The 12,784-nt window shown below is 41.2% G+C and overlaps 1 protein-coding gene across 1 annotated transcript in view; it reads right to left on the bottom strand.

Moving 5' to 3' along the window:
• Positions 1-12,784, bottom strand: part of CRYBG1 (crystallin beta-gamma domain containing 1) — a 59,084-nt gene that overhangs the window by 26,495 nt on the left and 19,805 nt on the right. Inside the window, exons 2-6 of the mRNA XM_026036618.1 lie at positions 10,371-11,857; positions 3,600-5,052; positions 3,338-3,514; positions 1,418-1,465; positions 1,141-1,259 (exon numbers count right to left, since the gene is read on the bottom strand). Coding sequence (XP_025892403.1) covers positions 1,141-1,259; positions 1,418-1,465; positions 3,338-3,514; positions 3,600-5,052; positions 10,371-11,857 — 3,284 coding nt within the window. The remainder of the gene's footprint in view (positions 1-1,140; positions 1,260-1,417; positions 1,466-3,337; positions 3,515-3,599; positions 5,053-10,370; positions 11,858-12,784) is intronic.

Consider the following 12,784-nt stretch of genomic DNA (forward strand, 5'->3'; position numbering starts at 1 on the left):
TCATCAAAAAATCCTTCACGCTCTTAAACTGATGGTTTGGATCAGTAGGAGTATAGTATTTATAAATGCCATCCTTTTGCATGAGATAGTAAGCAGAACCAGTTTTCAGTCAGAGTATGTTGATACTGCTGCCTCGTGTATAAACATGACCTGCTTGGGTCCTGAGAACAGCAGCAGAGCCCCACAGCGACCTGTATGGATGTGCTGAAGGGTGGCAAGGCTGCTCGAAAGACAAGCACAATTTTATTACTAACTACGGGTACAAAAGTGTAATTAGATGAAAACTATAAGCATCTGCAAATACAAAAGCCTCTGCTGTGGCTCTCGATTGAAGGGAAACAGTCCCCCAGTGTAACTAAAGCCATACTGGAAAAGAAAGACAACAGAACTGGCTCTGAGATCAGAAGATCTTCATCCCAGTTTTCTGAAGCTAAACAGGTATCAATGTGCTTCCCATTATCTCCTACCACAACTAGCCCTCATGTCTCCAGCTTGCCATCAGATCATTATTTTGGAGAACTTGCAATTTGACTGCATTAGCAATTGATACCTGGCCACAACTTAACTTACCACACTAACCATAGTAATAGTGGCTATTCTGTTAATTATACAAAGAAGATACAAGAAAAACTTGTGTAGGCAATCTAGTTTTAGCAGAAAAAAAATCCTTCTGAATTCACGAGGAGAGCACTAAATTATCCTTACAGCACCATTTCATACCTTTGCACATAGAATACACGGAGTTCACCTTCTACATCAAGAGTAAATGAGTCAAACCCCAGTCACTCCTGGCCTTGCCAGCCTCCTCTTAGCCCTATTAAAACACTATCTCAAAACCCATAAAGAGGAGTAGAGTTAAAACAGCAGCATGCCTGGAAAGAATCCGTCACCAATCCCTGTGCCTGCTGAAGTGCTGCACCACTGGATGCCAGATTGCCACAGTCCCTCCAATTTTGCAGCAAAATAGGTTAGCTAGCGCAGGACTCCTACTGCAGGAGGCAAAAACGCTGTATTTCTAGCTCGAAAGTATCTATGTTAAATACATTGTCATTTGCAAAGCAGACCTACATGTTGAATCCAAGAGATTTTTAGTCTTGCTAGGACAGGCTTGACAGTATAGATTAAAAATGAATCACTTACCATCCTCTGATGACTTTAACTAGAATTGTTGGTGACAGAACCCAAGAACTGCAATCCAGTACATCATGGAAAACTTCAATACCACTCTCTTGATCATCACATTCACTGTATATCACCAGCTGTATTATAAATAAATAAATAGTACGTATGTATGTGTATACACACGCACAAACTCTCTTACACACACACACGTGTATGTGGACAGATATGATTTCTACTTTGCTACACTTTTCAATATAATAAGAAACAATAAAAAAAATCAGAAAACCCATCTTACCTTGCCAGGTCTGGGATTGATTTTACTTTGTCCATTTCTTGAAAATGCCTAATAGACAGTGGGGAGAGAAAAGTCAGAAACACAAAACAAACCAAAAAATGCTCAATTAAGATGTTCAGTTATAAAATAAGTTAGTGAAATAAAATTACAATCGGTCTAAATAGTAAAAACCTGAGAACACTTCATCTCCACCCATTTCTCCTTTCTGTTTTGTTTTCTTTCTTAAGTATGTTGTCATAGATACACATGACATTTACATTTTTTGAAAAATAAACACTGGATTACTGTCTCACTTTAAATACTTTAGAATCCTTTTGATCAGCTTCCCAGATATTCCAGGAATTTCAGACATCTTTGGAGAATGCTTAGAAAATTGATACTACGAAAGCACACGCTCTACAATCTTAAAGATATTGAAGAAAGTCTAAGAATCTGGTACCTATAAGGCATGAAATTATTTTTACAGGAATATATGGGCATATGAACTAACTAGCACAGTTACCATTCTCTTTTGAACATCTTGTTACAAGATAGGTGTTCTTCAGAAAGTATGAGGATCTGTGTGACAAGTGAAAGACCAAGTATAGCAAGAAAAACAACAGAAAACATTCAGGTGAAGAAAATCAAAAGCAATAGTTTTAAGTCAGCAGTGAATTTTATGATACAGAATACACAGGAGAAGTTGTGGTTGTATCCTGGGATCTTAAAACAGATTTAGGAAGGATTGTAATTATGTATTTGGCTTCCCAGTAGAGCCAGAAATAGTCATCCTGGAAGAAGCTTCCATTGTGTTAAGAACTATTTGAGCACAAAACAGATGGAGCCCCATACAGCTCACAGTCTAAGAGAGCCAGCAACATGTGCAAGGACCTGATGAGAACGTATTACACAGCAGCCAGGACAGGCAGTGGTCTCAGGACAGAGTTCTTAACCACCAGCAGGTTTTTGTAGGTATCATCGAAACGAGTTTAGGCATGCCTGTTTTTTTAGCCCGTGCTTCAGTTCCAGCCAGAACTTGCTCTGCGTTTGAAGGAACATCAGAGTCATTGTTTGAGGCTGCCCTTATTTGTTCCCTTTGCATGGCCTAGTAGGTTGCTCATCATCGTCACCTTAGTCAGCGGAAGAGGCAGAGTAGGTTCACACCACACAAACACGTTCAGCTCCTCTCTAACTTGACCAACCCCTTCAGAGTCAGCAACAGTGCTGCAGAATTCCCTATGGAATTCCCTTTTTTTAGAATCTTTTCTGAAGGAATTCCCTTTTTTCAGAATCTCCCTTGATTTTCAGAATCAAGAATATATGGAGTTCTCCTACATCAGTGTACAGTTGCTTCTGATGGAACAAGTAGCCTTCAGTCACGACGCTCAAAAATAGACAAAGGGACATCCTGCCAAAGAGGTGCCACTTTCAACTATTACCCAGGTTTTAAAGCATTCTTAAAGATTATATGTGTATATATATATGATTCTGTGAAACACATGGAAATGCTAGGAGCAGCAATGCAAGGCTGAACGAGTTAGGGGGCACCCTTATTCATTTAACGGAGCTATGTCTTCTGGAAAAGCAGAGGCATTAGTGTCAAGAAAAGAAGGAGCACAAGTTTTCTGAAGTTTGCAGAAAGCATTTTACTGATTTAAAGTAAATATGGCATTAGTATGAGCTTTGTTTCAAAGCAGAAAAATTCAAGGCTGAAAACACATTCAAAAATATAGGTTGTCTATTCACATTTATGAAGAGTCTCAGAATAAGAGACTAGTAGATGCCATACACACATCTCTTCCGTGTGTAGCCAACATCAGGCACTATTTGTAATCTAGGTATGTCCACCACAGGAGGAAACAAAGAAAACCAATATATACATATTGTTTGTAGCAAATGTAAAAGATGAAGTTTCCAGACTCTGAACAACCGAATACTTACATCCACATCTAATAAGCCAGGGGGGACATTTGATTCATATCTGCCTGTCCCTAACCAGCTAGAGAAACTTTTCTCAGGGTTTCCATAGTTGGGCATTTGTAAACTTAGGTCTTTTTTTACACTGTCTGCTTGCATGTACTTCTCCACATAACTTGGAAACTTCATATCTGAAAGAGACTGAATTGCAAAAATCCCAATTAACAGTCATTCAGCAGCTAGACAAAATTTTACACTGTTGCATTTTTTTAATTGTCTTTATTACCTCGGATTTTGGAGGCATGATGAACGGTCCAGAAGCATCCTGCTGTAGCGGCATCCCTGTGGCCTCCGTTGCCGTGTTATTCACTGATGCCACAGAAGGAATAAAAAGCTTTTCTTTAGATGCAGATAACAAGCTTGAGAAAAGGGAGCTTTTTTCAAGCCGGGATCTCTTAATTTCACCATCTGTACTATCATTATTCTCTTTTCCATTAAGTTCCTGAGGAAAAGCTGGCTCCTCTCTACTGCCTGATTGCAGCGACTTGAATATAATGCTCTGCTCTGTTGATGCACGCTTGGGTCTGACTCTGGCTATCGTCTCCAAGCTTTGCATTTTGAACTGCTGGCCTGGTAGCAGATCCTGCACCTTCTTCAGTCCCAAACCAACAGTAAATACACTAGGATCAAAGACTTTCTCCAAATGGTCTTCATGGATTGGAGGCATTGCAAAGTGGGGTGCTGGTGATTTGGGAAGCTTTGACCTTTTCTTCTTCTGTGGTAAGCACACTGAACTGTCCAAGTTCTTTATTGTTTCAGCAAACTTCTTCATGTCAGTGGGGGAATCAAAAATGCTGTCGTCTTCAGCAGAACCATTGCAAGTTTTGCTTGGACTCTTTGGTGAGTTGATGCTGTGCTCTGGCGTCAATATATTATTTGAACTATTTTCGTCATTTTCATCATACTGCAGGGCTGAAAAGCTTGAATCTCCCAGCTTTGCCTTTTTATCTCCATTTTCCATCTTCTGAAATTCTGGCTCTCTAGAGAACTGATGAGGTTGCATAGGATATTTGTCATCACTGCAAGGTGATAAAACCTCTGAGTTTGAGAGCACTTTTTCTTCACTTCTGGAGGATTCTGAGCCTGTGTTGTTTCTTTGGTGGCCAGTATCTTGAGTATTTTCACTCTTACTGGGTGAGTGCAAAGACGATTTAAAAGGTAAACTTTCTTTTTTAGTTGTGGCTAATTCTGGATCAGGTGACTTCAGAGAGCCACCACTACCATCAGTTTTACTATTTTGATTAAAAAGGGATATTGCAGCTTTTACTTTAAGTTCTGTTGCCTTCCCAATGTCCTCGTAAGATGCGGAACCTTCTTCATTTTTGCCCTTTAACTCTGCAGGGCTATCTTTCTCTGTTGTGCCATTTTCAAATAATTTCTGGCGACTGTTTTGCTTATTTAACATTTTATCAGGCTGTTCATTTTCCTTAGGTTGTTTTCCAAATTTCAGCTTTGCTCTGCCAACAAATGTGCTTGCTACAGTACTATTTTTTGAAGCCGGGGTGTCAGCAGGCCTCTGGCTCTGGTTAGCACATTTATTTTCAAACAAGGAAATTTTGTTGGCAATGCTGCTATTAGTTTTATTAACTGGTTTTTCAAGTGAATCCTGCTCATTTTCTAAACTGTCTTGATTTGTAGGTGCTTTAAAATTCAGCTCTACATTCTTCGGTTTTGCTGGACTACAGGAAGCAAAGTGATAAAGAGTTACAGCTTTCATTAATCTTGAAAATACCTTCAATATATTTTTAAACAATAAAATGTAGCATCATAGCGAAAATTTTCCAAGGTAATATTCAGTTTAAGAATTTCAAGAAGAATTAAAAAAGGAGTGAGGGCTGAGACAGGAGTTAGGCATTAAGGAGAATACATTTCACAAACATATGTAATGCTCTAAAACAAAAAACACAGAAGCCTATAGCATCTACAAATGAGGCAGAGAACTTAACTACTTATGACTGACATGTATTAAAATAGTGAATAGACAGAATAAATTATACGCAGGCAATTCCCTACAGAGTTCACAAAACAAATCCCAATTCATTACAGTGATAATGAGTTGGTTAACATTTGAATATACCTCTCCAGCAAGTTTTGAAGACATTTGCCCAAATTCTTTGCAGCTCTCATACTGCAGAAGCAGCTTTTAATCAAGCTAAAGACCCCTCTGGATTCCTTAGTGCTGGTGGAGAAAGTTACTGCCTCCAGCCCACTGCATCTCTCATCACCGTTTCACTAAGGGAGCATTGCATGTGAGGGCTCTTCTACTTCCTTCAGGCAAAAATCACTTATATTTAAATTGTGTGAACTAACCCTGCTGATTTTTCAAGAACTGAACTAGGGAATACTTACAGAAACTTCTCCACCAGACTGCACTGACTGTGTATATATAGGCAGAAGAGTGATACTGTGAGACTGTATGTCTTAAATCTCTTCCATCTGAAATAGCTAGACCCAGGAAAAAATAACAAATCCACCAATGTCACCTGCTCTTGCAGGAATAGCATAAACAGCTGTGCAGAAGCAGGGCAGGTGTCTTCAAAATTTATCAGTCTGCTGCAAGGGATGTTAGGTAGCCCACTAGAACTGACTCAGACTTATTCTCTAAAGAGGAACCTGGGAGCTCCACTAGGTAAAAATCATGATAGTGGAAGATAAATAGAAACCAGTCAGCAGCTGCAGTCTCCAAAGTCCCATATGCTCCATCAGCCAACACCAGTCAAGTGCTTTATCCTCTTTCATTTCTACCTACTCTGTTCACAAAACAGCCACACAGATCTTCAGCCTAAGAAGCATGAGGCACAAGTGAGTTACCTTGAACAACCTAAAAGAGAGACCCTTCCTTTCCCCTATTCCTCCCAGTACCCAGCCCAAGTAAGAAAGTGAACACTAACAAGACAAGAGTTCCCACTGTACAAGCTTCTTCTCTAAAAGCATGAGAAGCAAATCAACTGAAATAGAAGAATGAACCACAGATCAGCTACCTAAGAACCTGTACAGAAAATAACAGTGCTGCAATTGTCATATATTTTAGGAAAAGACCATCCAACAGCGCTCACTGTTGGATGACTACATATCACTCAGGTATGTATGAACAACTCTGGCCATACTTCAAATATAGACTAATGAAAACTTGCAAAATTTAAATCTAAAATCTGGAGAAAAAGGTCTCATTAAAGATAGTTATAGATGCAGTGCTAGTATGTGCAAGAGGAGGAAGTGAGGAGGGAACTTACCACCCAGAAGAAAACTCATGATATTTAGACACTACTTTTCATTTGCAGTATGCCACTTGTCCTAAATTTGTCAAATAAATCATTCTCAAATTTTCTCTTTCTTGAAGATATATTTAAGTCAGAAGACACCTCTGAAGGTCTTATAGTCCAACTCCCTACTCAAACAGATGCCAAGTCAGATAAAGCTACTGAAGGCCTTGACCAATCAAGTTCAAATTATCTCTGAAGATGGGGATTTCACGGCCTTGCTGGGGAAGCACTGAAACAGGTTAACCACCCTCTGTCAGTTACTTTTTCCTTCATACTTCACCACTGCAACCTGCAACCACTGCCCTTACCTCTTCACTGCCCACTTTGGTGAACAGTCAGGCTCTGCCTGTTCAAGTAGTAGATGGTCCTAAGATCTACCCCTCTCCTTCTCCCAGCTGAAGAAATCCCTCAGCTCCACCTCATACATCATATACGTTCCAGCTCCATTACCCATCCCAGTGGCCGATTGCTGGGCTCAGTTCAGCAGGCATGGTGGTGATGGGTTTATGGTCGGACTTGATCTCACAGGTCTTTTCCAACCATCATGATCCTATGATTCTGTGATTACCATTTGCAAACCTTCCTCTCCTGGTACAGGAGAGGAGTTGGAAGGGGACAGAGGGGCACAACTGGATGCAGTATCCAAATACAGCCTCACCAGCACCGAATATTGAGGCACAATCACCTCCTTGGACCTGCTCGCTGTGCTTCTGCTAATGTGGTCCAGCATAGGCTTAATCTTCATTTGATGCAAAGTTGTTCTACTAAAACAACTTGCTTTCTACCAGGACTCTTCATGTCTTCCTCTACAGAGGCAAAAAACTCCCCACACTTATTCCTTCCTTTCCCTTCCTTCTACTTGAATTATCAAGAGGTACCACGAAAGGCCTAGTCATCACTACTGACTCATTTCTATACCTTCATTTCGTCAATCTGTAACTTGTATTACTATGTGCATTTCAACATAACAGCACAGATCCATAAAATACTGCCATTCCTGTAAGCCCTGACACACAAGCAGGTGTAATGGTTAACATCGATGGCTATCAGCCACACCTAAAACCTGTTTAAATGAATAATTAACAGCTGAGAAGTATAGTTTCAGGCTTTGGAAATTTAGTCTTCTACTACCTAAAAATGTATAAAAATATAAAGTATATTCCCTAGTATTCCTGATGAGAAACATTGATTTTAAATGCAGCTGAAAGATATGTCATATTAGAAAAAACTTATATATATATATAGCTGTTAAGGGAGTGAGGAAGGGGAAGAAAGGTGCTCTTCTGGGGTCCTTTATGTCTACCTAGTATGGCAGAAAGCCCTGCAAGATGGATTCACGTAGCAGTAAAGGCACTTCCTTAAGAACAGCTTAGTGGGGCTGATGACTCCCATCCACCACTGACCTGCAAACGCGTTGCTAGCCAGGAACAAGCAAGCACAAGAAAAACACTGATATCCCTCTCTTTAGGCCGGCCCTGGCAGCTCATCAGCAGAGGGAAGCAGTTCGACCTCTCCCCGCCGCGCTGCAAGGGAGCGGTGACTCACAGAGCCGGAGCGCCCCGTCCAAGCGGCCGCGTGGAGCACGTGGGATTGGTGGCAGCGCACCAGGCTGAGGCGAGCCAAGCCAAATGACTCGTTAACAGAGCAGCATAATTACCCAAGTGGCATAAACGCAAAGGCGGCTGCAAAACCCCGTCTGAACATCAAATGCGACGGCTGAAGCCAAGGTTTCCGCTAAGAACATCAAAGCAGCTGCTGCCTGGGGTTTTGGGCGCTGATTAAGATGTACCGTCAGCCTAAGCTGAGCTTCAAGCCTGATAAATTCCCCTTTGAAAAGCTCCAAGACAAGTACCCCGCGACTCCCAAGCTCTGCAGCGCTCCAACATGAAAGGGGGGAAAAGGCAGCAAGTGCTATTCATTACCTGAAGAGTACAGGCAAAACCAACTTCTATTAAAAATGCTCCTAAAGAAGCTTGATTCACAAAATTAGTAAGACATCATTAGTAACAGGCATTATATTTAAATAAAAACTACTTTGATTATTTCAAATCCATTTGATATCAGACAAAGGTGGGAGGAGTCGGTAAATAAATCAGAAGATTTCAAACTGAAAAGGATAAACCTGAGACATCTAAAAGAGCAACAACTTTCTAATCCTTAAAAATCAAACGTAATCTGTTCTGTACTTCAAAACAGCGTGACGAGAACAGCAACACACCTTCCTCTAGCAATGGTGGCATCAATCTTTTCCTTTCCCGTATTACGGCAGCTTAATCCACATCCAGGGTTACAGTCCATGTGTTCTCCCAAGCGACCACAAGGAATAGCTGCTACCTCGACTATATCACCGGCTAAAGAAACCCGGTGCTGCCGCTGTCCACCGATACCCAACAGAAGCATCAATAACCCTGCCTGCAACCAGAAGTCCCCACCCAGGGCTAAAGTTCCTGCCACAGAGATAAGGTCAAGACACAGGTGTCACACACCCCACAAAACCAGGTGAAAATGTTCAGGCTGCTTATTCACCAAGAAGGAATCTGCTTGAAAGGGGAACCTGCCTGTGACAGGAAGAGTTCACCAGAAGATAACTGACCCTATAGCAAGCCAAGCAGATATCTAGGAAAACTAAACCCAGATACAAAAGTATTTGCAGCTTTATCATCACCAGTGATAGCACCATAAAAAAAAATAAATAAATAAAATCTCTTTAGCTTTCAGGACTGAGCATTTTTATTTCCAATCCAAGGAACCAACCAATGGTGCAAAGGAAACGTTTCCAGCTGAGATATGGGAAGTGTAACTGGAAACGCACCCTTTTCTCAAGGTGTAACATGGAGCTTTCGTGCCCCTCTAAGGTAACTGAGTATCAGTGACACCAAACATTCGATATTCCCAGGACCTCTGGGATTCAATGTACTCCAATAGGACTGAGGAGTCCTATAAATGTATCAAAACTGAGAACTCAATAGTGCTATGAAACTCAAACAACAGAAATGATACATGCAATAGAGACTCACTGGAGAAACAAGACTCAACAGAAGCCGGGCACTCAATCATGCGAGTGATTACAGTGATTACTACAAATATATCCACATCTTCATAATCCTAAGAAAAGCTTAGATCACTTCTGTTTTGGCAGGTGGCAGGCCAAAATTCTGCAAACAAATATATGCATCTACTTGCTGGCTTCCTGCATATACTTATGAAACCAGCTATATATATTCAAATTTCTCAAGTGAGATTTCCCATATCATTTCAAGTATCAAATAAATTCTACACTGCATCTTATGTTTCTTCATAAAAATAATAGCTAATCAGAGCTTTTCTTCTTAGAGGCCTAACTTGAGCACTTTCTTTTTTCCATGAATTATAACACAAAAAATCTTAGAATGGATCCTTAGTTGTCAACAGCCAAAAAAAAAAAGCTACAATAAGATCAAGGAAAGCAGTAGTTTGGAATAGGGACTATATAGCAATTTTTATGCACATTAAGTTATTCCATATAAAGAAATTCTTTAAAAATTGTTTAAAAAAAGAAAAAAATTGGCTTTATAACATGTTTATATTGTAAGAGTTGTTAAGGGGTAATAATTGTTATTATAATCTGAACAAAGCAGAAAAATGCAGTTTTTAATTGAAAATAATCTAGAGAAGGTATCAGATAAATACTAAACAAGGATGCAGGCAAAATTACAGCTCCAGGGATAAGGTAAAGTGTAATCTATGTTACTTACAGGCTAATCTTTGTTGTGACTGTTCTGGAAGCATCCAGACTTTTCAGCTTTGAGCTGTCTAATTCAGAATTTGCCAATCTTTCAGTCGACAGCGATAAATCTCCATTTTTAATCCCATCAGCACGCAAGAAAGCTCTTCCATCGGTGCCATTGCTATGCTTTATTGTCTTGGACTCACTTCTGCCTTCCACAAACACCAAGGCAGAGTTTTCTGTCTTATCAGCCAAGGAACCTTTGGGAGACTCCAAGCCATCCTCCCCAAAGGCCACTGATATGTTCCCCTTTTCCACTGAAGTTCTTTTTGTCACCGAGTTACTCTCTGCTGCGATTAAAGTTTGCCTTTTGGAGGAGAAATCTTTTAGCTGACTCTTCATACCAGTAGGGGACACAGGGACAGCATCCAACTGACTCTTTTTATACGATCTTCTCCTTGCTGGGGTCGTGGTTGATGCCTGCTGCTTGCCCTTGTCAGCTTCAGCTTTGGATGCCCCTTTTTGAGCAGATCCAGCTTTTAGGTCCTGGCTAATGCCTGGCGAAGACAGATTCCTTTCAGGAGTCTGTTGAGGAGACTTCACTTTTCTTTCAGAGTTTGTTATCTTGTCAGAAAGCACATCGGAAGAGCCATCATCCTCAAAAACTGAATCTTCTTTCGCAGTGTTCTCAATCTGGTTTCTCTCTCCATTTGGGATCTCACTAGATGACTGAGATTTTCTTCTTTTTCCAGACCTTTTACTAGCAGATTTTTTATCCATTGTGTCTGAGTCACCACAATTTTCTTTCGATATAACAGTCACAGGTTCATTAAGAATTTCGTCTGTTTTTCTAAGATAGATATCAACCGTTAACACTCTAGGAGAAGATGTGTGCTCACTTGCTGTGGATTCCAGACCGTATGGGAAATCCTTTGGCTTTGCATGCCCAGGCTCCTCACAGACCCACGTGTTCACTAGCTGCTTGTGGTTTAAGATACTCTTTTCCAAGTCTTCACTAGATAAGTTTCTCAAACTCTTTATGAAGTCTGGAGTCGTGGAATTGTTTATATCTGTGACTGGCTGCTCTTCCAGTTCCTCCGTTCCCACATTCAGGGTGCTCTCAAAGAAGGAGTTTTTGATGGTTTCACTGCTGCTGCTCCAGTCTGGCGACCACTCGCTGTCCGACGAGATCCCTTTAGCACTCCATTCTGAAATGGTGTCGTGATACACGGGTGCTCCTTCCCCACCAAAATGATATTCCCGCGTTTCAGGAGCAGCGTTGAGGCTTCTCACTCGCTGCACCTGAGGCACTTCAGGCCCTTCCTTTAGATGCTTACAGTAAAACGGCGGCGCTTTGTGAGGAGCAACTGACCTCTCCCCTTTCCAAGTTGAAGGGTGTTCTAGTGAGCTTTTGACATTCTTCCTTTTCCCCGTACCAAATAAGTTTCCAAGCCTTTCCAAAACCGGTTTCTTTTTAGTGTCTTCTCTGGAAGACTCCGGAAATTGTGAGGAGGACTACAAAAACAAACAAATAGTTGGTTAACGTCAAAAGTATTTATTCAGTAGGTATGTTTGTATTAATACCACCTAGAAACTGAAAGGATGTGGTGAAGGACAAGATGGATTTACTAAATGAACCTAGTCTTAAATAAGAACATGAAAAAACAAGCCACCCCACAAAACAATGAAAAACCCAAGATCCTTCTGCGTGGGTTTGCCTGTATTCATTTACAAATACTTTGATTTTGCCTTACCATATCTGTAGGATATGTCCCAGAGCTCAAATTTGGGCACAAAAACTTCATGTTATCCAAAGTAATAGGTGGAAGCATCCCCAAATTTACATGATCGGGGGCATATATTACCAAATCAAAACTTTTCTTGCCAAAAACAAAAGGTGGTGACACGGAGCTACCTTTTCCTTTCCATATTGGTTTAGTTCTGACACTTGTGCTGAAAAACAATTTCACAAGCCTATGCTGCTCTACAATTTACACCTTTTATTTGTTATTAATACTAACCAAGTCCAATTTGGTTTGGTCTCGTGCTGGAAAAATCTACAGCTCCCAAAGCCAGCGCATCACTGGGTGAGCACTACTGGGTCAAACACTGCCCTGCATTGCACTTGGCCACGTTTTCCCCTCGCAACTTCTAATTAACATGGTAAACAGGAAACACGCAGCAGCATTACCAGGCAGCACTTGCATATTTACATTTTAATGTATTAGCACTTTTTAAGCCTGGGCACGGGAATACGAGTTTGGGAGCGGGCTGCTCCGAGACGGGTTCCCCGCTCCCGGATTTGCTTGGCTAGGGTTGATGATCCTCCGCAAGGCAGGGCAGGACGTTCGGCTGCGCTTCCCAAAGTTTTTATCCCGGCCGTGCCCACGCGCTTACTCGCCCCACGGCAGAGCACGGGCCGCGCCGCCGTCTCCCCGAGCC

Source organism: Nothoprocta perdicaria, unplaced genomic scaffold (genome assembly GCF_003342845.1).
Source record: "Nothoprocta perdicaria isolate Ctin4 unplaced genomic scaffold, notPer1 scaffold_182, whole genome shotgun sequence".
NCBI classification, from domain to species: domain Eukaryota; kingdom Metazoa; phylum Chordata; class Aves; order Tinamiformes; family Tinamidae; genus Nothoprocta; species Nothoprocta perdicaria.